General features: G+C 46.4%; 1 protein-coding gene across 3 annotated transcripts in view; it reads left to right on the top strand.

The window, feature by feature from the left end:
• The window catches only part of USP4 (ubiquitin specific peptidase 4), a 50116-nt gene that overhangs the window by 22526 nt on the left and 3895 nt on the right, over window positions 1-23695 (top strand). For 2 of the 3 annotated variants that reach the window (XM_079935230.1, XM_079935232.1), the window contains 14 exons: window positions 3533-3673; window positions 4500-4617; window positions 6469-6642; window positions 8540-8698; window positions 9568-9792; window positions 10560-10643; window positions 12058-12152; window positions 14560-14751; window positions 15384-15472; window positions 19356-19583; window positions 21252-21322; window positions 21576-21694; window positions 22022-22171; window positions 23185-23288. In XM_079935230.1, the coding sequence (XP_079791356.1) occupies window positions 3533-3673; window positions 4500-4617; window positions 6469-6642; window positions 8540-8698; window positions 9568-9792; window positions 10560-10643; window positions 12058-12152; window positions 14560-14751; window positions 15384-15472; window positions 19356-19583; window positions 21252-21322; window positions 21576-21694; window positions 22022-22171; window positions 23185-23288 (1949 nt within the window). The remainder of the gene's footprint in view (window positions 1-3532; window positions 3674-4499; window positions 4618-6468; window positions 6643-8539; window positions 8699-9567; window positions 9793-10559; window positions 10644-12057; window positions 12153-14559; window positions 14752-15383; window positions 15473-19355; window positions 19584-21251; window positions 21323-21575; window positions 21695-22021; window positions 22172-23184; window positions 23289-23695) is intronic. The other variant, XM_079935231.1, reaches the window with a different exon arrangement.

Genomic DNA, 23695 nt, shown 5'->3' with positions numbered 1-23695 from the left:
CTGATGCAGGGGACACGGGTTCGTGCCCCGGTCCAGGAAGATCCCACATGCCGCGGAGCGGCTGGGCCCGTGAGCCATGGCCGCTGAGCCTGCACGTCCGGAGCCTGTGCTCCGCAACGGGAGAAGGGAGAGGCCCGTGTACCACAGAAAAAAAAAAAAAGACAAGCTCTCAAATCAGACTTTTTTTTTTGTAAACCAGACCTGTTCAGTAGTACGTTGTCTGTCAGAGACGACACAGGATAAAATTGAGGGAATGGGAAAGTACATCAAGTGAGTATGTCATCCAGGGAAAGACAATGATTGGCTTAATCCTTTTTTTTTTAACCCACTTTTGGAATCAATTTTACATATATCCTGACAGGAGAACAGCATAATGAAATTGTTTTCATTCAGCTCCTTTATTCACTAGTGAGAGCCACCTGGTAAACTCTGAGCATTTTCAGATGTTTTTTTCCTTCCTGTGAATTGCTCCAACCTCTGTGTTAGCGCCTCCAAGGTTCTGTATCGATCTGGCCCCATGTTTTCTGTTTCTCGAACTCTTTTATTTTATAACTTTATTTATTTAATTTTGGCTTCGTTGTTGCACACGGGCTTTCTCTAGTTGTGGTGAGTGGGGGCTACTCTTTGTTGCAGTGCAGGGGCTACTCTTTGTTGTGGTGCACCGGCTTCGCATTGCGGTGGCTTCTCTTGTTGTGGAGCACGGGCATGTGGGCTTCAGTAGTTGTGGCACGCGAGCTCTAGAGTTCAGGCTCAGTATTTGTGGCGCACGGGCTTAGTTGCTCCATGGCATGTGAGATCTTCCTGGACCAGGGCTCGAACCCACGTCCCCTGCATTGGCATGCAGATTCTCAACCACTGAGCCACCAGGGAAGCCCCTCTCTAAAACTTTAATTCTCTCTAACTTTACTTGCCTGATGTCTATAAGGCCCAGTTAGCTCTGCACCACAGTCCCCTTTAAAGACTGCTTGCCCAGAGCTGGAAGAAGCCAGTGTTTCTGAAATAGAGATTTGAGTTGCATGCATATGAGGGTTAACACTGTTGGTGGAGGGGGAGATCACAGCTTAGGATGTTGTGAAAGCAGTGAGGATTCTGGCTAAGAGTTGATTGTTGTCTTAATGATAATGCCAGATGCTGGCCTCTGAATACCTGAGGTCAGAGGGTGGGCTTAAGGAGTGGACTCATCCTCAGAGTGGCATTTGGCCTGGAGAACATCTGAGAGGCAAGCAGAGAGCAATGGAGCAAGGAGGGCAGGCATGAATATGTTACAGAGCCTCAGCCATAGGTCAGGGCATGTTTTCATTGTGATGATAATGACCGGACATGCCTAGGATCAGGAAATATCTCAGTAGAAAGGTGCCAGGAGACCAGAGGCTTAACCAGAGTATCTTTTAGGAGCAGTGGGATCCTTATTTGGAGATGTAGCCTCTGTTTTCAGAAAGTTTGTTGCATGAGACTCGGTCACATTTGAGAGTGAGGTCTTGCTTCACGTCAGGCGTTTCCTACCGTTGCCTACTTCCTGGCTTGCAGTGCCCTAGGGTGTGCTCTGAAGTTGCCTGGTGACAAGTGACCAATGCCCAAGCGTTTCTCAGATACAAGTCACTTCTGCACAGAGGTCTTGCTTTTTGATTTGTCTGTCAAAGGTAGAGTAAAAAAACAAACAAAAACTTTGTATTATATAAGTTTTCAAGCATATAAAAAATATCCTTATGTAATCAATGTTGGATTTCTTTTTGACCGAATTTACTCTAAACTACTGGCAGTATTTTCTAGAACATTTTAAACGAATGTCAAATAAAATTTTTCTTTTTTATTTTCTTTTTTTTTTTTAATTAATTAATTTTTTTGGCCACTCCATGCGGCCTGCAGGATCCCAATTTGCTGACCAGGGATCAAACCCATGCCCTTGGCAGTGAAGGTGCAGAGTGCTAACCATTGGGCCACAGGGAATTCCCTGTTCTCTTTCATTTCAACCAGAATGTTGTTGTCTGTTTAAGAAGTTGATAGGTCTTGGATATTTGTAGTGGCTTTATATGGATTTTTGCCCTTTTAAGTTCAGGGAATAAAATAAGTTACCAGTGAACAGTTACTAATAAGGGGAGTGTTAAGCCATGTGCCTTGAGGTTCTGTATGTCAGAAATTTAATTTCACTATCTTGTAGTATCTCCAGACCTGAGATAACTGGGTCTGCCATATCAGACCAGTGTTGGGTAGTGACTTTCCTGCCTGCATAGGAGGCTGGGCATACCGGCATCACAGTGGACAGGCCTCAAGTGTATGCTTAAGTCACCTGTGTGGCAGAAGAGAGTGCCCTTGGCTCTGACAAGCCTTACTTAAGGAGCTGCCTGAGTTCTTGGACTCCTTTGCAGCCGAGATGAGGCTCAGTGAAGCAGATGCTCTTCAGGATTGGAGAAGGTGCGTTTCCTTATGGGTGGGTGAGAGGCTGGGGAGCCCTCTTTCCCCCTCCCTTGCTGTGACCACAGAATGTGAAGCAGAACTCAGTTCCTGACGCCCATTTAGGCCCCTGGATAGTTCCCTGACATCTGCCTACAGTGTGGGTACAGGATCACTCATCTTTGTCGCCACGTCCCACTGTCTTCTCAAGGGGAACCCTGGTTGACATCAGATCACATGAGGTTGGGCACTCTGCAGGGACAATGCATCTTAATTATATTCTGTATTCTAAAAATGACCCCAAATCTAGAAGGAAAATCACAGTTGTACATATTTGAAACAATGCAGACAACTCACTTTCTTCTGCATGTGCCTATATGAATTTTAGTAGAAAATTTGATAAAATTGATATCAGGTTTTTTTGGGGGGAGCCGCACCATGCGGCATGTGGGATCTTAGTTCCCCAACCAGGGATCGAACCCATGCCCCCTGCAGTGGAAGCGTGGGGTCTTAACCACTGCACCGACAGGGAAGTCCCGTTTGATATCAATTTAAGATTTGGGGCAATTAGCCCTTGAATTAATTAGTGTGAAAGTAGGAATAAATCTAAAATAAGATGCTGTGAAAAATATTGAAACATGAGTTTGAAACAGAGGTTATTCACATTTGGTAAATTTAAGGAAACAAAAGGAATTTCCTCAAATAGCACAGTGAAACTAAATCGCCATTTTCCTATTCTGTTATACTTATAGCCACCTGTTTAATCTGGGTCAAGTACTTTGGAGGAAATTCATCTCTTATTACCATTTTTCTTTGTCTTTCACTGGTAACTCTTAAAATTTAGGGAAGCTTATCATTTGTAAATCAAACTAGGATGCCCTGAAGATCAACCTTGTGTTTTATCCTACTGAAAGATTCAGTATATGACCATGTGGATGAATGAGACATGAAGATCAATTAATTTCTTTACTCTCACTTAAATAAAATTTGTCTTGAATTAGCATGAAAATGGGCTTTTTGCAATTAATTTTAAATAACTGAATACGGAGAACATTTATTTCTTGAGAAGAGACCTAAGGCATTAAGTAGGGCTTGCTTTTTGCAAAATATCAGTAGCATTGTTTCTGCTTCTCTCTCCCAGATCAAGCACTGCGCCTAGCAGAAATTTTACTACCTCTCCAACATCATCAGCAAGTCCCTATTCCTCAGTATCTGCCTCTCCCATTTCAAATGGTGATAGCACTAACACCTCTGGGATGCACAGTTCCGGTGTCAGCAGGGGGTAAGAGCAGGTCCTTTCACTTTGCTTCCTTCCCCGCTGAGTCCTTTCCCAGGCCGTACCTGGACAGCTCCTCTGCTGCTACACTAAGCATAGTGGGATTAGGGCTCCCCATGGGAACATGCTGCATGTGGTTTCTTGCTCCATTTCATACCCACAGTAAATTGTGCCTCCTAGTTCTGATGTACATTGCTTTTCTTCCTGCGAGCTGGTGTTTTCCCCACAGCCTGTCAGTTGGTGGTCATGGAGGTCACTGCATTTGTCTGTGAAGGAATGGGCTGGTTGTCTGGCAGAATAGCTACGCGGGGAAGATTGTTGGCTGTGGGAGGACCCTGCCTGTTTCCCCTCCGCATGGCTGTGATCCTTTCTCCGAGTGTTTCAGGAGTACCTGCCATATAGCACAGACAGGGTGGAAGAGGAAGGTCAGGAGAGAGAGAGAGTGCCTGCACACTCAGGCACAGTCAAGACTGAGTGTGGCCTGGTGGGTGGCGGCAGGTGCAAGCTTTGATCTTGGTAACCAGTGTTCTTCCCCGAAGTCACCTGGCAGTTAGCCTTCTGGAGGGATACAAAATTAGCATTTACCAAAGCTGAGAGCAGAGGATTCAAACAGCATTTCTCCCCTTAAGGATGTGCTCACCACCCGTTGTCATGTCAAATCAAAACAGGGGGTTGGGGGGGCTGGAGGGCTGGGGAGGGGAGTAAAGAGACCTTGTCTCACGGGGTTATTATCAAGTGAGAATTCTAGAGGCCCCCACGGAGCCCCAAAAGGCATCCTGAGGGCATGTGAACAGCACTCACTTTTATTGCTGATGTGGGTTATGTTTTCCAGTGGATCTGGCTTCTCTGCTTCGTATAATTGTCAGGAGTCCCCATCAACTCACGTACAACCTGGGCTCTGTGGACTTGGAAACCTGGGAAACACCTGCTTCATGAACTCCGCCTTGCAGGTAGAGGGCAGAGCTGCCATCTCAATAACACTGTGTCTTCACAGTACTTGAGGCTCAGGTGGGAGTGGCCTCTAAGGTGTTGGGAGGATCTTCTCCCAGGGGTCCCTAACGACCCTTTGTTAGTACTTCAGGGATCCCTGCCAAGGCACGTCCCACTGGGTAGTACAGAATGGCCTCATCAGTGTTCCTGGCCTCAAAATGTCTTCTTAATCAGTTCTAGGTTTGATTTTACAGTAAAAGTATGTTGAATTTTGTTGACCATTGGGGAATGATCTCAGAAAGTACTGGAATACTTGCCTGGTTGGTCTCTAATGGGATGAGAACTCACAGCAGCTGGTACTAAGCCAAATTATTCCTGCTTGAAGTTGACCATCTTTTCACCAGTGAGCCATCTCACCTCATGCCCCTGCTTGGAGAAAATCCTAAAATCCTCCCTTTGAAACCTCATTTATTCATCCATCAAATATTTTTTGGGCACATACTATGTGATGGTACTGCTTTGGGCATGGGCTGGGGTTAGGGTCCAACTACAAAGTTAGGAGGGCACAGTCCTTAGTACTGCCTTCACTTCTGACACCAGCTGCAAATTTGGGGCTCCCTACACCCTCGGTTTTGTTAATTTGCTAGAAAGACTTGTAGACTCACTTAAAAGTAATTATACTCACAGTTATGGTATGTTATAGGGAAAGGATACAGATTTAACATTAGGCAAGGTTAAGAAGGGAGTAGGGCAGAGTCTAGGAGGGTTCTCAGTGCAGAGCTTCTGTTGCCCTCTTCCAGTGGAGTCAGGATGCTTTACTTTCCTGGCATTGATGTGTAACAGTAGGCATGGAGCATTGCCAGGTATGAAAACTCACTTGAGTTTTGGTGTCCAGAATTTTTATTGGGGCATTATTATATGGCATGACTGATTGGTTGCCCAGTGGTTAAAGAGAAAATTCTTGTGAATTGGTGAATGTATTCAAAGATTTAAGGCAGAAATACCAATCATGCCTATCTTCTTTCAGCACCCCAAATCATTTTACAAGGCAGGATACTCTGGTACCAAAATATGACAAGGAATTTCTAAAGAAAATTTTAGACTATCGTATCTCATAACTGTAGACACAAATAATGTAGATAAAATTTTAGCAAATCAAAATCAATGATATCTAAATAAAAGTGGTAACACATAACAAGTAGGTGTGGTTTGTGCTAGGAAAACCAGGTTGGTTTAACGCCTGAAAAATTAATCAGTCTTTTAACACAGTAACAGAATGAAGGAGAAAATAATGTGATCATCTCTATAGATGTAGGAAAACTCATTTGATAGAATCCAATACCCACTTTCATTTTTTAATTTAAGGAGTTAAAATTAGTATACACAGGTACAATATTATTTATTGTTTTTTCTAATTATCCTGATTTTCCCCACCCAGAGTGTTTTGGCTCTAGTAAAGCATTTTGCCTTCGGCTTACTTACATTTTGTCTTCTCATGAAATAGTGGAATGTCGCAGTCACTTCCAATGAAAAAAAATATCATCTTAAAATTATTATCTTCCACTGAATAGAAAATTACTGTGTGTCAGGCATTTGGGATATACAGCTTTTGCCCTCAGAGAGCTTGTCTCAGAAACTATTCTTCGGCAGTAAGTGTGAGCTCCCTCCAAAACAGTGTCCCTGAGAGGCTAGTCACAATGTGGCCACCAGCCGCTGGGAGGCTGTGCCTTACTGTTATGAGCCCTTCAGAGAATCTGCTGAGCACTTCATTTTGTTGGCGTGACCCTCACTGGTCGTTTAGAACTGGGTTTATCTTGTGTCTCTGTGTGCTCTCCAGAAGTGGTGTAAGCTGTGATCGTGTTCTCTTTCAGTGCTTAAGCAACACTGCACCACTGACTGACTACTTTCTCAAAGATGAGTATGAGGCTGAAATCAACAGGGACAACCCTCTGGGAATGAAAGGGGAAATTGCAGAGGCCTATGCAGAGCTCATTAAGCAGATGTGGTCTGGAAGGGATGCTCACGTGGCACCTCGCACGTTCAAAGTAGGTTGACGTATATACTTCCTTTTTCCTATTTTGGGGAGAGTGGTTTTGTGTTGTAATGAAGCATTCCTTTACTGCATTTTGGGATTAAGATGGGCTCCGAGACTAAAAGCACTACATGATCAGATCCTTCTTTTCTGTTCAGTCATTTAGCACACACTTAAGTGACTCAGCCCCCACCTCTGGGCCGAGGATACTTCAGATAATCATTTGTATTGTAAGCTGCTTGTTCAGAATGCTGTATTCTACAGTGGCATTCTTTTTTTTTTTTTCTTTAAGTTTTTTTGATGTGGACCATGTTTAAAGTCTACTGAATTTGTTACAATATTGCTTCTGTTTTATGTTTTGGTTTTTTGGCTGCGAGGCATGTGGGATCTTAGCTCCCTGACCAGGATCGAACCCACACCGCCTACACTGGAAGGTGAAGTCTTAACCACTGGAGCATCAGGGAAGTCCCTACAGTGGCATTCTTTAAATGGTTGACACCCTAAGCCAGACCATAAAAATTCAGTCAAATTTCCAGTATCATCTGAAGGGTGCTCCCAGGTTCCCTGAGGCTGGAACGTGTACCAACTGTGGTTTGAGTTGGGTCCCCTAAGTTAGGAATTGGGCTGACATTGTCGGATGTTGGTATGAGGGACAGTTCTCACTTGGGTCCCTCAGCTAGGAAGATGGGAAGATGGGTGAACTGCATTGGGCACTTGGAGCACCTCAACCTTCCATTGCCCTGAATGTTTTTCGCTGCTGAGGGGGAAGTGCCTTGCCTCCATGTGTTGAAATCTGGAAATCCTGTTTGGTTCAAGGAGCCTTCATGAAGCATCTGATTCACAGATGAAAAAAAATATAGCACCTAAGCTCAATGAGAAAATTAAAATCTTAGATTGTTTATTGAAATTGAATACAAATTCTTTTCATTCCCATGGGCACATTAATCCCTGGGAAATATATGCAAATTACTATTCCCAGAGTTTCTGTTTCTGAAGGTCTAGGGTGGGGCCTGAGAAGGTGCATTTCTGTCAAGCTCTCAGATGATGCTAATGCCACTGCACTCTGAGGATCAGTAGTGTAGAGCAATACAAGGCAGACACTTACTTAGGGCTAGGAGGGCTCTTATGTACAGTGCTCTTATTTAGGGCTAGGAGGATTCCTCTGGCTGATGCAGGTACCATTTGTAAACTTCTTAGGGAGACTCTGAACCAAAGAAGGTGGTTGGAGAGGGATTCGTGTCTGTACTTAGGAGATGTGGCTACTGAGGGAGTCACTCTTTACTCCTCTCTTAGGGTAGTGGCCCGGGTTCTAAGTCTGTAGTTGTCCTGGATTTCAGATCTTAGCCCTCTTCTCTCTGGTAGGAACTGCTGACCTTTAGGCCCTTGAGGAGTTAATCAGGCTACCTGGAGCAAGGGTGTTCTCCCTTACGGTACCAGCAGACTGCAAATTTATTTATTTATTTATTTATTTAAAAAATAAATTTATTTAGTTATTTTACTTATTTTTGGCTGTGTTGAGTCTTCGTTGCTGCACGCGGGCTTTCTCTAGTTGTGGCGAGCGGGGGCTACTCTTCGTTGTGGTGCGTGGGCTTATTGCTGTGGCTTCTCTTGTTGCAGAGCATGGGCTCTAGGTGCACGGGCTTCAGTAGTTGTGGCACATGTGCTCAGTAGTTGTGGCTCTCGGGCTCTAGAGCACAGGCTCAGGAGTTGTGGCGCACGGGCTTAGTTGCTCTGCGGCATGTGGGATCTGCCTGGACAAGGGCTCGAAGCCCTGTCTCCTGCATTGGCAGGCGGATTCTTAACCACTGTGCCACCAGGGAAGCCCAAAGTTATTTTTGATGACAATTTCCTATCTGACTTCACTGGTTCTTTATAACTTACGCCTTCTGATGTGGTTGCTTTTGTTGTAGACTCAGGTGGGACGTTTTGCCCCTCAGTTTTCTGGCTACCAACAACAAGACTCTCAGGAGCTGTTAGCCTTTCTTCTAGATGGATTGCACGAAGATCTGAACCGAGTGAAGAAAAAACCGTACCTGGAGCTGAAGGATGCCAATGGGCGGCCAGATGCGGTATGATATTGAAGACTTTTGAAGAAAAGTATTCCAAAGAAGCTGCCTCCTATTGGGAGGTGCAAGGGCATTCTTCTGGTCATGGAGTATTGGTGCCAGGGCTCTGGTTGCCTCTCACTGTTGTTTGTGACGTGGACATGAGGTCTAATATGGAAATGTGTTGCACGTTACAAAGGGGCTAACTCTAGTTACCCCTGATGCTCCCTCTTGGGCTTCTTCAAGTTCGAGTCAGTTTGTTTAGTATAATTACATTGGTGAACCAGAGACTAGGGCACCCTGAAAACTGTAAAGTGCCTGTAGTGTGGGCCCTTGGGATTATTGAAATCCATTAAAATCCATCCATGATGATTAAAATAGTTTTTATTAATGTTATTAGGGCACTTACATTTTTTTGCCTTGATTTTCAGATCTATGAAGAGGGAATTTAGTATTTAAGCTACCTATCACATTGGGATGATCAATATGAATACTTCAAAGTAGCATTCACATCTTAAAGGAAAAACCATGAGCTAGCTGAACGATAGCATAAATTAAAAGCTCACTGAAGGGACTTTGGATCATTGGAAGCCCTATAGGAGGCAGTCCTTCCCCGGTCAGGTCCATGTGTCCACAGTGCTCTCAGTTTGTCTCTGTCCCGTAGATCCTGCATCAGCACTTTGTTAAGTGTAGGATTGGGCATGTGGCTGGCATGTGGAATGAGTTTGGTATGCTAAGAGCAGTCCTGGCCCTCACTGGCCTGGACCAAGTTCTTGGCTGCACAGACTGCCTCACAGTCTATTTCAGATTTTGCTGTGAATCATTCTGGATGCAGAGGCTAAGAACTGGGGGATGTTGAGAATGTCTTACTTATCCCCTTTGCTTTCTTCCAGGTTGTGGCAAAGGAAGCCTGGGAGAATCATAGGTTGAGGAATGACTCTGTGATTGTGGATACGTTCCATGGCCTCTTCAAATCTACCTTGGTTTGCCCAGAATGTGCTAAGGTTTCTGTGACCTTTGATCCATTTTGCTATCTAACTCTCCCACTGCCCTTGAAGAAAGATCGAGTTATGGAGATCTTCCTGGTTCCCGCTGACCCTCGCTGCAGACCTACCCAGGTAAGAGAAATCGGCACCCTCATGGTACCCCTCGTTGTGAGTGGCTATCAGACCCAGAGTGGGGCTGCTTCCATCTGTTGCAGCAGCAGCTCCATCAGCTGCCTCTGAAACCCCTTGGCACTTGCCTTGAGTGTGTGCCCTTGTCCTCCCTCAGATCTTTGTGTAATCCCATGTCATTCAGGCATATTGTGAAGGTTCTCTGGACTTCTCTGTCACCTTTTCCCCTATGCTCCATTCATTTGACTAAAGGAACCTGGCTGATCTGCTAAGAGATCCTTGAATCTGAATGTTAGGGGACTAGAAACAGTACTTCCCTTGGTTATGTTCACCCCTAAATCAGCTAGGAGAGCCTTGCCAGAACAAAAGACCAAAGGAAAGGTGTGACAGGCCGGTCTTAGTGTCCAGCCCTGCTGATGGCTCACTGCATGCTTCTTCTGGCTTTATGACAAGGACTGGTTGGCAGTTTGTATAATTATAACATTTCTTTAAAGGAAGTAGTGAATGGCTCTGAAAAGTTAAGAAAAAAATAAAGCAATGTGTAGGAGGGAAAGAGATGGTCCAGCTTCTGTGGTGCTACCTGAATAGAGAGGCAGGTGTTGATGCAGACGACTTGCCTATTTGCTCAGCTGGCCACCCATCTGGGCCCTGAGCTCACCACATACTGTTTCTGGTGGGGCACTTCTGCCCTCCGTGATGCCTGCTCCTCCCAACTCATCTCCCACCCTTTCCAGAGCACCCTTGTCACCTCTCCCATCTCTCCTTTGCAGTACCGTGTGATTGTGCCGCTGATGGGGGCTGTGTCTGACCTGTGTGAGGCTCTCTCCAGGCTGTCTGGCATTGCTGCGGAAAACGTAAGGCGAGCTGTTCAGTGGCATTCAGCCTATTGGGGGCAGTTCATAGTCCTTTGGAGTTAAGTTTCAACCTTGTAGCCACTTTTGTGGGGTAGGTCTTATCAGCCAGCACACATGTGTTTATATCTGAATGCCTCAGACCTCCTGGCCCTTGTTCATTTTGCACACTGTGCCTGAGACTGTCCCTTCCAGCCCTGGGAACACTGTCTTTCCTCCACTGAGGACACACTAGCTATGGTCAGAGGGCCAGGACTGGGGATTTGCTCTCACTTTGCCTCCCCTTCCTACCTGACCTCATCTGTAATGTGAGAAGCTGGAAGTTCTTTCCTGTCCCAAACTCTGTAAGTCTGTGGAGTGACTTGATAGAAATCTTTATTTAAAAATAATTGCTGGGACTTCCCTGGTGGCACAGTGGTTAAGAATCCACCTGCCAATGCAGGGGACACGGATTCAATCCCTGGTCCAGGAAGATCCCACATGCCGCGGAGCAACTAAGCCTGTGTGCCACAACTACTGAGCCTTCGCTCCAGAGCCGGCGAGCCACAACTACAGAGCCCGCGTGCCACTACTGAAGCCTGCACCTAGAGCTGGTGCTCCACAACAAGAGAAGCACGTGCACCACAACGAAGAGTAGCCCCCGCTCGCCACAACTAGAGAAAGCCCACACGCAGCAACGAATCCCCAACGCAGTCAATAAATAAATAAATTTATTTAAAAATAAAAATAAAATAGAAAAATAAAAACAATTGCTCACGCTGGCCTTTCTGCTGAGCGTGGCGCTGTGTGAAGGTGGGGAAAGTGAAGACCTCTTGCTGCCCGAGGATCCATCCTCCTGGATGCCCCCAGCCCCTCCCTTGTCCCAGCCCTGGTCAGTGCCCTTCTCCTCCCCACTTCCCTTGCACCCCTGCTGGTTTCAGGTGGTAGGTCTTGGTGGTTGGGGTTTGGTCTTTTCTGCTATGTGCTGAGGATGGCTTGGGGAATTCCGGCCCCAGGGAACACCCCAGAGGATTCTGGATTACTGCTGGTCTCTGGTCAGCACTCACTCCCCACCATTCCTGCCACTGGAAGGCAAATCCTGTCATAAACCTTGGGACAGATACAACATGTTTTCTGGTGGCGACAGCCATGCTGCTCCCCTTTGGCCCTTGGCCCCTGAGCTCTGGGGCTGGTTGCATCGTGATCTCTCAGGGGGCAGCACTTACATTTTCATTTGTGCCTGGGTTATTAAGTAGGTGTACTCTTTTTTTTAAAATATTTATTTATTTGGCTGCGCCGGGTCTTAGTTGCAGCACGCGGGATCTTCGTCGCAGCACGCAGCATCCTTTTAGTTGTGGCATGTGGGATCTTTAGTTGCGGCATGTGGTGGGTGTACTCTTATCCATCCTGTAATCTTTCTGTTACTGTTGATTCTTAGATGGTGGTCACAGATGTGTATAATCACCGGTTCCACAAAATTTTCCAAATGGATGAAGGTTTAAACCACATCATGCCTCGGGATGACATTTTCGTGTGAGTACTCAGTGGTTTCTGCTGCAGGGTCAAAGGAAACATTCTAGAGGCTTTGCCAGTGTCTGTCAGTGTCTCCAGAGCAGAAGATCTGGCAGTTGGTGCTCATGTGGATTTGCCCCAACCCCTGGGTGCAAGAGGTGGATGTTCAGGGAATTTTGGGTAGCCATCAGTGCTAAGTGCCTACTGGCACTTCAGAGCTAGACATTCCAGATAACTCTCCTCAGCATGAACAAGGCTTTTGTCAACAGTTGCTACCTGTTAAGAAGGCCTGTTCAGTGGTTCTGCAGATGGTCCTGCTATCAGAAATGCTTTTCTCAAGAAGAGTCACAGCTTTGTGAGGGGCCACGGGAAGACAGGAGAAGGGACTCAGTACAGGGAGGGTCTCGTCCTTTCTCCCAGCCACAGGTAGTGGCGTCTCAGGCAGGTTCCATCCCAGATGACAGGGAAGGTTGATTTAAGCAGCCTTTTCCAGCGCTAACATCTGCAAGCTCTGAGACTCGGTTTTCTCATCCCTGTGGGGACAGTACACTCCAACTGCAGCTTGTCTCCTCGGCCCCTCCCAAATCCTCTTGCTTCAAGGCTGCTTTGTGTGATTGTGTGTGTGTCCCTCTTCCAGGTTGGGGTAGGGTGGGGGGGGTGGAGTGTGAGCTTGCCTGAGCTCCCAGCAGCCTCTTGCTCAGGGAGGCTTGCGTGTGGAGCACACCCATGTTGTCCCTCCCTCATTCCCTCTCAGCCAGAAACTTGCCTCTGCCGAGAAAGGTTTTTAGGATTTTGTTTTGGTTTTTGGTTTTGGCTGAGGAATGCAGTACACAAAGGAGGCATTTCCTTCACTTTACATTTTTGTGGCCAATGACTTCTAGGTCACTCTAAAAGGAAGAATTCTTAACCACACCCAAGATCCTAGTTCTGTTCACACTTGCATAGGCTGCCTCCCCACTCTCAGCCATGTTCCCTTACTTTACTAATGGAGGGTGCCAAGGCATATGCTGGGCCACAGGGCTGGGACTGTCCACTTCATACCCCAAGACCTTAACACAGTCTCCCTCACTTCTGGAAACTAGTGCTCGCAGATACCTGCGCTGAGAAGACCTGGGACATCACCTTGTGGGGAGGTTGGCAAACCACCAACGGAGGATTCTTCAGAGGGCTTGAGGGCCAGCCAGTTGGAAAGCAAATTGTTTTATGATGAATTGATAACTGTCTTATGAAAACACAATTGTAGCATCTAATACTTTTTGTGCATGTGACGTACTGTGCTACTGAGTTACTTAATCCTCACCACTACACTGGAAGGTGGGTGATCCCATTGTCCACTGGATAAACAGACTTAGAAATTAAGGCACTTGACCTGGTTACAGCAGCCAGAAAGTGACAATGATGGATCTGGAACCTGGGCGAGCCTCACTCCAAGGCTTGGTTCTTGACCATTATGCTGGACACCAGGGTCCTTACCCTAGAGCATACCTTGGACGTTTTTGTGAGTTTTTCTTTGAACTCTTTCTGCATATACTATAGTCAGGACTGTTTGCCAGCCATGTGGGGGGGGGGGGGAGAGAGAGAGAGAGAGAGAGAGAGAGAGAGAGAGAGAGAGTGAGTGAGTGTGTGTGTGTGTGTGTGTGTGTGTGTGTTTATAGTTTTCAAAAATTGAATCAGTAAGTTTGTGTCTCCCCCTATAGGAAGAGGGAAAGACTACAGTCGGTTGCCAGCAATTTTGGTAACATCTGTTCCGGGATAAAACATCTATAAATCTCCTCAATCCCATGTATTCACTAAGTAAGACACATTTTTCAAAATCATTGATTTGTATTTAGCAGTTTCTTTGGTTATCTCTGATTTTTAAAAAAAATTTAATATTCTTTTACTTCAATGTTTTTGAAGATAGATGGCAAACAGTTTTATAAATTTGCTTCCTCATTTGAAATAAAGAGTCTTTGGCTTATATTCTAGGTATACGTCGCTGTACAGTATTTGGTTTTACTAAAGGGCAGGGCATTGAGAATGCCTTTTTCTAAAAGTTAAGCTCCTTGATGGGTGACAAAAGGTGAACTTAGTGGCTGGGCCCCCCCTGTGTGCCTTTGTGTCTGAAGTGATGGTCTGGATGATAGGTGTCATCTGTGTTGAGTCCCAGTTGAAGGACCACAGAGTTTGAGGCCATGGTTGGGGGAAGGAGGATCACATTAGCCCCAGGTCCTGGGTTGTGTAGGTTCACCTTGTGTTAACAGTTGACTCTCTTTGGGATTCCTGACCCATCCTCTAGCATCGTCTTGGAAATGGTTTTTCCACCTTTTGTACTGAAGTGTGCTCTGTCCTAGTAACCGTAGTCCTGGCCACCATGTAGCTGCAGCTCAGATCTCTGTCTCTCACAGAGACCTGCCGCTGAAGTTGCTCTCTTGTGTGATTGACACAGGTACGAGGTCTGCAGCACTTCCACAGACGGCTCTGAATGTGTCACGCTTCCAGTGTACTTCAGGGAAAGGAAATCCAGGCCGTCGAGCACTTCCACTGGGGCAGTGCTATATGGGCAGCCACTGCTGGTTTCTGTCCCCAAGTACAAGCTCACCCTCGAGTCTTTGTACCAGGCTGTTTGTGAGCGTATCAGGTTGGTGGTAGGAATGTGATTTGCTTGTTATCTAAAATAAGATAGGGCCTAGTAAGAGTGACTGCCCCCTGCAGAGTGCCAGTGTTGACCCCGTGTGCTCACTTCTGTTAGAAATGTAGTTGTGTCGGCCCCTGGGAGGGCCAGAGCAGGTGCTATTGGGACAGAACATCTGGCACATCTGAAGCACCATGACAGTGAACACCTAAGCCTCTTCTAGTTCCTGGAATCATGTCTTCACACCTGTCAGTCACCTGCTTGAGGGAGTATAGTGCTTTAATGGCATTTTGTATTTGAATGTAATTTCTGAACTACTACACTATCATTCTGAACCTGATAATTAACATTACTGGGAAATATTTTTTTAAATGATGGTGCCACGCATCGTTTATCAGAGATTTGAAACAGACTTTCTCAGAGTCTGTTCAGTGCCCTGGTAGTTAAACTTCTTATCTCATAGGTTCCTCTCAATTTCTTGAAGTGTTAAGCCATCACATGAATTTTAAGGCCCTTTTATTTACGTAAATTGCTTTGTGAATAGCTGAATATATAAATTAGGAACTACTTCACGCTGAGTAGTGGAGAAAAATAGGTAAAGGATACAACTAACAAACAATTTCTTTCTTCTTTTCAAGCCGCTATATAAAACAACCTTTGCCTGATGAGTCTGGCAGCTCGCCCTTGGAGCTGGGGTCCTGCAATGGCTCCAGGGGCAGCTGTGAAGGTGAGCATACGCCACACCGTGGGGCTGTCACTGGCCAAATCCCTCCCAACTTCCCTCTTCTTCCAAAGGTGTTGTATACATGGGTGAGGGAGGCTCTGAGGCGGGGTTGGGGGCTCTGCCTAGAGAGCAGACCTGGAAGCCCTGTCTGCACCACTTCACTCTGCCAGAGCCCATTGTCCAACTTTGACACCTCGTGTAATCTTAGGCGTGGAAGCTGGGTTTCACCTCAGGGAGACTAAGCATAATAGGACTGAGTGACTTGCCCAAGGTCATGTAGCAGAGTCAGGATTTGATTCTGACCCGTTGGGATTGCTGAGTACACTTGGCTGCCTTCACAACCTGGCTTGTGTCTGTAGAGCTTTTGTTTTGGCCCTTACCCATCACCATGGTCCAGCAGCCGCCCCTGGGGAGGACAGATGTCCTGCCCAGCCAGTCAGAAGGCAGAGACAGGTTCTCTTGGCCTTTCTTTCTTTCTACCCAGGAAGCCACAGGTGGTAGCTGGCTCTGGACAGCTCCTGATGTCGGAGTGAGGAGCCACAGTTGGAAAAGCAGTAGGATGGACTTGTTGCAAGAAACCCAGAGCCCTCACCATCCTTCTGTGGCCTAGTGCTCACAAGCCCATCTGTGACCATGGAGCTGTGTCTAACGTGCACTGTGGCTGTCATCCTTCTTTTGGGGGCCTGCGTGACTGACTAGGTGGCTTTATTCCTATAAAACCAGAAATATCCTCCAGTTCTTACGCTTTGTGAATAGCTGAATATATATTCCCAGTTGAAAATTCAAATGCCCAGATTTCTGCAAGACATGCCTGGTCCTGGAAAGTGAAAATTGACATTAAAAATAATGACCAGGGGCTTCCCTGGTGGCGCAGTGGTTGAGAGTCTGCCTGCCGATGCAGGGGACACGGGTTCGTGCCCTGGTCCGGGAAGATCCCACATTCCGCGAGCGGCTAGGCCCATGAGCCATGGCCTCTGAGCCTGCGCATCCGGAGCCTGTGCTCCGCAACAGGAGAGGCCACAACACTGAGAGGCCCGCGTACCTCAAAAAAAAATAAAATAAAAAAATAATGACCAGAAGGCTCTGTCCTGAAGGGATATTCCAAATTGTTGGTATTTTAGGTTGAGTATTTATTATAGTTGTACTCCTGTTCTTGCCCAGAATATCACGTTCTCCTCCCACGAGGGATGAACAGGAGTGTATTTTGTGCACAGTTCCCACAAGCAGACATGTTGGAGCTGTAATGGTAGTCTCTGAGCAGACCTTGGGTGACCTGTGGGTTCTTAGTGCTCTGGAACTTGAGGCACTGCGATTCCCAGCTTGAGGTGTGGGGCAGACCTCAAAAAGTCACTTCATCTCTCTTAACCTTGGTTTACCTATCTGCAAAATGGGATGATGATAACGGCTTCACAGAGTTGAGGTTACTGTTTAATGAGATAGTGTGGTTAGAGTATCTGGCACATAATAGATGCTCAGTTAATAACAGCATCATGTCAGTATTTGCTATTTTACAATTAGCCTAGTTTCTTAGACATTCCATCTGTCAGTCTCTTGTTCAGTCTCTTGTTCTCACTGCCTTCTTTTGAATTCCATAAGTGAGCTTTGGTGCATAGACTTCAAATCTTGTTTAATGTTGAAATAATTCTAACCTCTTTACTGCCATGGCTCCTTGTTAGGCCTGTGGTGGCTGTCTCCTGCTGATTCTCTGAGTGTCTTGGGCAGGGCAATGTTTCACTTGCCAGTCTGAGAGCAGAGCAGGCTTACCTGGGCGTAAAAGGGGCAGTACCACTGCTTCAGGAGTGAAGTGAGCTAATTGAGAAAGGAACCTCTGTGAGAGCTGAGGCTGGCAGTCTTATGCACACTGGCTGTTTCAGAGTCCTGCTCATGGGGACTCATGTCACACTGTCATCCATGGCTGTGATGTTCCTGTGGCCTGACAGGAAACTGTGCTGCATTGTCCTGGGCCCAACTTGTCCTTCCTCGTGACAACTCCTGAGACACAGTCTTTGAAAGAGGATTTTTTTTTTTAAACTTATTTTTTGGCTGCATTGGGTCTTCATTGCTGCGCATGGGCTTTCTCTAGTTGCAGCGAGCGGGTGCTACTCTTCGTTGCAGTGTGCATGCTTTTCATTGCGGTGGCTTCTCTTGTTGCGGAGCACAGGCTCTAGAGCGCAGGCTTAGTAGTTGTGGCGCACAAGCTTAGTTGCTCCGTGACATGTGGGATCTTCCCGGACCAGGGCTCGAACCTGTGTCCCTTGCATTGGCAGGTGGATTCTTAACCACTGTGCCATCAGGGAAGTCCCTGAAAGATGATTCTTATGTAGAATATACATCTTCCTTTCCTCAGTTTCCATTTCTATTGCTATTTCCCCAAATATATAAACTTCATATTTTGAATCTTCCTCCGTTACTTTTTTTTTTTTTTTTTTTGGCTGCGCCATGCACCTTGTGGGATCTTAGTTCCCCGACCAGATATTGAACCTGGGCCCCCGGCAGTGGAAGCACAAAGTCCTGACCACTGGACTGCCAGGGGATTCCCTTCCCCTGTTACTTTTACATCACCTTTTGGAGTTGTCCCCATCTTTGTTGAAATTACTGATTTGATACCTTAACTTTCCCCTTTGACTGCCCAACAACAAAAATTATGATGAGCATGATCATGGATTTTTTTTATTGCAGCCACATATACCAACCAGTTCTCTGGAAACACCTGGGAAATTTACTCATCACCATATGTCTCTAGAATGCCTCTTTAAATTTCTTTTTTTAATATAAATTTATTTTATTTATTTATTTATTTATTTTTGGCTGCATTGGGTCTTTGCTGCTGCATGCAGGCTTTCTCTAGTTGCGGCGAGCGGGGGCTACTCTTTGTTGCAGTGCATAGGCTTCTCACTGCACTGGCTTCTCTTGTTGCGGAGCATGGGCTCTAGGCACACGGGCTTCAGTAGTTGTGGCACACAGGCTCAGTAGTTGTGGCACACAGGCTTAGTTGCTCTGTGGCATGTGGGATCTTCCCGGACCAGGGATCAAATCCGTGTCCCCTGCATTGGCAGGCGGATTCTTAACCACTGTGCCACCAGGGAAGTCACTAGAATGCCTCTTAAAACTTTTTTTTTTTCCCCTGGTTGCATGGCTTGCAGGATCTTAGTTCCCCAGCCAGGGATTGAAGCCAGGTCCATGGCAGTGAAAGCTCTGAGTCCTAACCACTGGACTGCCAGGGAACTCCCCCCTCTTCAAACTCTTGAAACTCAGCAATCTCAAATGAATAAAGAGAAAAAAGGAGGGGGGGATCCTGTGTGCTGTGTTCCTTGGGGCCCATCATGGTGCCTGCACCTGAGAGACATGCAGTAAACACTTGTTGAAGGGACAGTCATCATGTTTCTTGTGGAGGAACTGAAGACCTTTACTTAGTATTTGTGTTCATTATCATATTTAAAGTTTTACTTTTAAATTGTTTCTTACCAGCCGATCTTCTTGAGTATTGAGTATGGGTTTAATTTTGGTCCTTTTCTCTCTGTCTGCCTAATGATCAAGTTGAAAGAGTCAGACTATGTGTGATGAAGCCCAGTAAAGTACCAAGTGGTGAGGGCCCCAAATTTAGGGCTGGCAGGACTGCTGACTCACTTTTACCTTCTGGTGACTCCTTGAACCTCTCTGGGCCTCTCTGTCCTCATTGTGGAATAGCTGTGCCCACTTGCCTGCTTACCAGGTTGTGGGGGTGTCACATGTGAATTTAAGTGCCTTGTAGATGCAAAGGGGTGGATGTAGTTTGACACACATCAAATGAATCTGGAAGGAAGCACCACAGTTAGGTATGAAATAAAAATTGCAGCATTGAAATGGTGGCAAATTACATACATGTTATTTTTCATTTGTATGCTAGGAGAAGACGAAGAAGAAATGGAGCATCAGGAAGAAGGCAGAGAGCAGCTTTCAGAAACAGAGGACAGTGGGGAGGATGAGCTGGGAAGTGACCATGGCGAGACCACCCAAAAGAAGCTCAAAGGCCGACCCTGCCCAAAAAGGCTTTTTACCTTCTGCCTTGTGAACTCCTATGGCACAGCCGACCTAAATTCCCTTGCAGCTGATGGGAAACTGCTTAAACTCAACTGTAAGCACTTTCTCTGACCTTTCAAACTGGGCTTTTGGGGACTTAGGATCTATTGGAAAATCCTTGCACTTAGCACTTACTGACTGCACTGAGCTTTCATCATCTCATAGTGTGGCTCCAGGAACAGACACTTGTGTGATCCTTGGCTTAAAGCTCCCTAAAGACTGTTTCAGAGACATGACACCCCTCCGCACTTTCCCTTGGCCTTCTTGTCAGGCTTTTCTCTTCCGTCCTTGATGACTTCAGAAGGAAACGAGCTCTCCCTCCGCTCCCACCATCCTTCAGGACTTTTGTTCCGGTTGATAACACTTCTTGTGGCCCTCCTAGGTGGCAGCATTTCCCCAAACTTATGAGAATAAATGCGTATTTCTTTTGTTCCATGAGAATACTCATGAAATGTGACCCATCTAGAGAATGGTCATGGATTTCACAGGCTGTTACCTGGAGCCTATAATGGGGACTGCTGTACAGATGGGAAGGGGCATCCACACGGGATGTGTGTTGTGCGTGAAAAGCAACATGTGGACAGTGAAGATGCCTACCCTGGGTCGGGAGGGGAGCTGCAAAAGCATCTCTTGTGTCTTTTTGCTTCCTTCATTGGAGAAGAGTTTTGCTAGATGTCCTCTAGTTTGCTAGCTTGCTTCCCTTTTTAAATAATTACCTAAAAAGAGTTTTTAAAACAGCTTTATTGAGATGGTTTTGGATCTCTCTTGCCTTTTTGCAGCTCCATTCCCTCCATGTGGCTTCTTGTCTTTAGCGTAATGCCTTGCAAATTCTAGCTCCCTTCTTTTTTTGTCTTTGATTTATTTATTTGAATTTATTTATTTTTGGCTGCTTTGGGTCTTCATTGCTGTGTGCGGGCTTTCTCTAGTTGCAGTGAACAGGGGCTACTCTTCGTTGTGGTACGTGGGCTTCTCATTACGGTGGCTTCTCTTGTTGCGGAGCACGGGCTCCAGTAGTTGTGGCACAAGGGCTCAGTAGTTGTGGCTCACAGGCCCTAGAGTGCAGGCTCAGTAGTTGTGGCACACAGGCTTAGTAGCTCCACAGCATGTGGGATCTTCCTGGACCAGGGCTCAAACCCGTGTCCCCTGCATTGGCAGGCAGATTCTTAACCACTGTGACACCAGGGGAAGTCCCTAGCCCCATTCTTGAACACTGATCTTTGACTCCTCAATCAGTCTTTTGTTCTCCTCCCCTGCCCCCCCCCCCCACTATGGCCCGGAAAATGCCTCCAGGCGATAAGCTGGGGCCATGTAGGCATCACCTTATTTTTTGCCTTCTCTCAGGGATCTCACTCTTGCTCTGCCTAATAGTCAGTGTCTGAAAACAGTTGTTTCCTCTATTTTGTCAGGTTTTCTTGTGGTTTAAGGCAAGAGGAGAAATCTGGCCACTGTTACTCCATCTTGACCTGTACCCTTTCAGAATTCTATGTAGTTAGTGCCTTTAAAGTGTGTAGCATTGAGGAAATCTTTGCCAAAGGATTTGGGGGCCCAGGGATTCAGAGTTGGCTGGCTCAAGGCAGAGCATCGCTCTTGGCAATGGCTGTTGATGGGTGAGCAGGTGTTGATGGTGTAGCCTGAGTGTGGTCCTTCTCACTCTTGTCACCTGAGGAGCCTCTCCTGTTGCTGGCCATTCAGTAGTGAGTGACACTTTGGTCCTCCTCCACAGCTCGATCCACACTAGCCATCGATTGGGATAGTGAGACCCGGAGCCGTTATTACGATGAGCAGGAATCTGAGGTAGGTCACTCGGCATTCTTGGTCAGGGGTATGTGCTGGTTTCTGCTTCGGGTGGGTCTCTCTCACCAGTTCCCCAGCAGTTTAGCAAGGTATGTTTTAGACCGAGAATGAAAAGCACTTAAAGATTTTGTCATTATATGTTCAGGGGCTGCAGAAAGTACATTAGATTCCAGGCGTGAGAGCTCGTGAGGTTGTGGCTAAGCCTGGTAAGATTTTGTTTCCTCAGCAGACCTCAGCATTTTGTTCCTCACAGACCTACGAGAAGCACGTCAGCATGTTGCAGCCTCAGAAGAAAAAGAAGACAGCAGTGGCCCTGAGAGACTGCATCGAGCTCTTCACTACCATGGAGACCCTTGGGGAGCATGACCCCTGGTATGCAGCTCCCACCTCTGGGCAGGGGCACCCAGGTACCCTGGGACTGAGATCTGCTGGGGCCATCTATGTACACAAAAACCCTTTGTATTTGGATGTGTCACTTTTTTACATGGCTGACCCTACAACACAGGTTTTTCTGTGTGAATTGTGTTTTCCAGACTAGGACAGCCATCACTCTCTTTTAGAAGGTGGCTTAGAGACCTCCCTGCCCAGAAGCAGTCATGCTGAGTACAAGAAAGGATGTTATGGGATTGCCTCCATGCTTGAGAGCCCAGGTGGCACTGGCCCCCTGCCTCCCCACTAAGTGGAGGTTTCTCTTTTCAGGTACTGTCCCAACTGTAAGAAGCATCAACAGGCCACAAAGAAGTTTGACCTGTGGTCCTTGCCGAAGATTCTGGTGGTCCACCTCAAACGTTTCTCCTACAATAGATACTGGAGGGACAAACTTGATACAGTTGTGGAATTCCCAGTCAGGTGGGTCCCTGGGCTGCACTGTTATTTTTGGGAAAATTAAAAAACAGGCAGACAATCTGGGCACTGATTGGCAGAGTGTTTTGCTGCCAAAGACTTTTCTGTGGTAAGGTGTGTGTGTTGCTAGGCTCTGAGAAGTTGCTTTGGCTCACTTCCCCTCCGTGTCTGTAGGGAAAGGACTCTCCAGTAGAAGCACTTCCTCTCTCGAGTCCCTTACGCAGCCTAACTGAACTGGTCTTCCCATCTGTCATTGGTCCCAGGGAGCCCAGGCTCAGTAGAGCAGCACAAGGACATGCTGTACCTCGTTAATGCAGGGGCACAAGGAACCAGAGAGTAATCTGCTGGGGAGAGTTGGATTTTTGGGGGTGCAGATCCACCACAGTCCTGTCCCTGGGGCAGGGACTGGGACTGGCTGTCTACTAGTGTCTTCTTAGGCCCCAGGGTACAGAGTATAAGTGACACAGGCAAGTCAGTCAACAAGGTAGGAGTCCCCCCACAATATGCAGATTTAAAAATGCTTTTTGGGGGATGGGGGATGGGTAGATAGTTACATGAAGTATAGACATGTCAACGGGAGGACCTAGGTGGTGGGTGTATACATGTTTGTTGTAAAATTCTTTTTTTCTCTATGTTTGAAATTTTCAAAATAAAACATTAGGGAAAAAAGCTTTTGGGGGCCTGTTTTGGTATTTAGCTTAAATTTTTATGGCACTAATTAGTAATTCTGATAGTAACAGCCATTTTTACAAAGTTGCTGCAGCCCTCGTGTCTGCCCAGAGCCCTTCTTTGACATTTGGTCTCAGCTAAGGCTTCTCTTTTCCAGTCTGAACATGTCAGTGGTCAGAACAAGACCCCAGGGCTCCTTCCGTCTGGACTGTTCATTCGTTCCTTCTGCACTTAGTTTCTGAGGGCCTCCCTGTGTTATAGCCTGTTGCATGAAAGGGGTTGCTGGGTTGCTCTGACTTCTTTCTCTGAGTTTAATGTATTGAAGGGTTATTTTTGTTTTCTTTGCTCAGAGCTCTGAACATGTCTGAGTTTGTCTGTGACCTGTCAGCAAGGCCTTATGTGTACGACCTCATTGCCGTGTCCAATCATTATGGAGCCATGGGGGTTGGCCACTGTAAGTACTGGAATCTGCTTCTTTCTGAGATGTTGAAATGCCCATGGCCAGTCATCTTTCACCAGCCTATCCCTGTGTGCCAGGCATTGCCCTAAGCACTTAACTTACACAGCTCCATGGGCCTCAGGTTGCGGGCTTTTTCCATATTGCTGCCCCTCAATTTTTCTGGTAGGATGGTGGTTCATATTCTTTAATCCAATAATCCACCTCTGGGAAACCTAAGGAAATTACTTGACTTTGGGGAAAAGCTTCATGTGCAAAGATATTCACCTACTTAATAATAGTGAAAAATTAGTATTATTTATAATAGTGGAAAATTAATAATAGCATTGGTGATCAACCATTGGCACTTCTGTCCATCGATTTCATGGAAGAGTACACAGTCATTGCAAAATAAAATTAATAAT

Source organism: Stenella coeruleoalba, assembly GCF_951394435.1.
Source record: "Stenella coeruleoalba genome assembly, chromosome: 10".
Taxonomy (NCBI): domain Eukaryota; kingdom Metazoa; phylum Chordata; class Mammalia; order Artiodactyla; family Delphinidae; genus Stenella; species Stenella coeruleoalba.
This window is presented reverse-complemented; position numbering and strand designations above follow the sequence as displayed.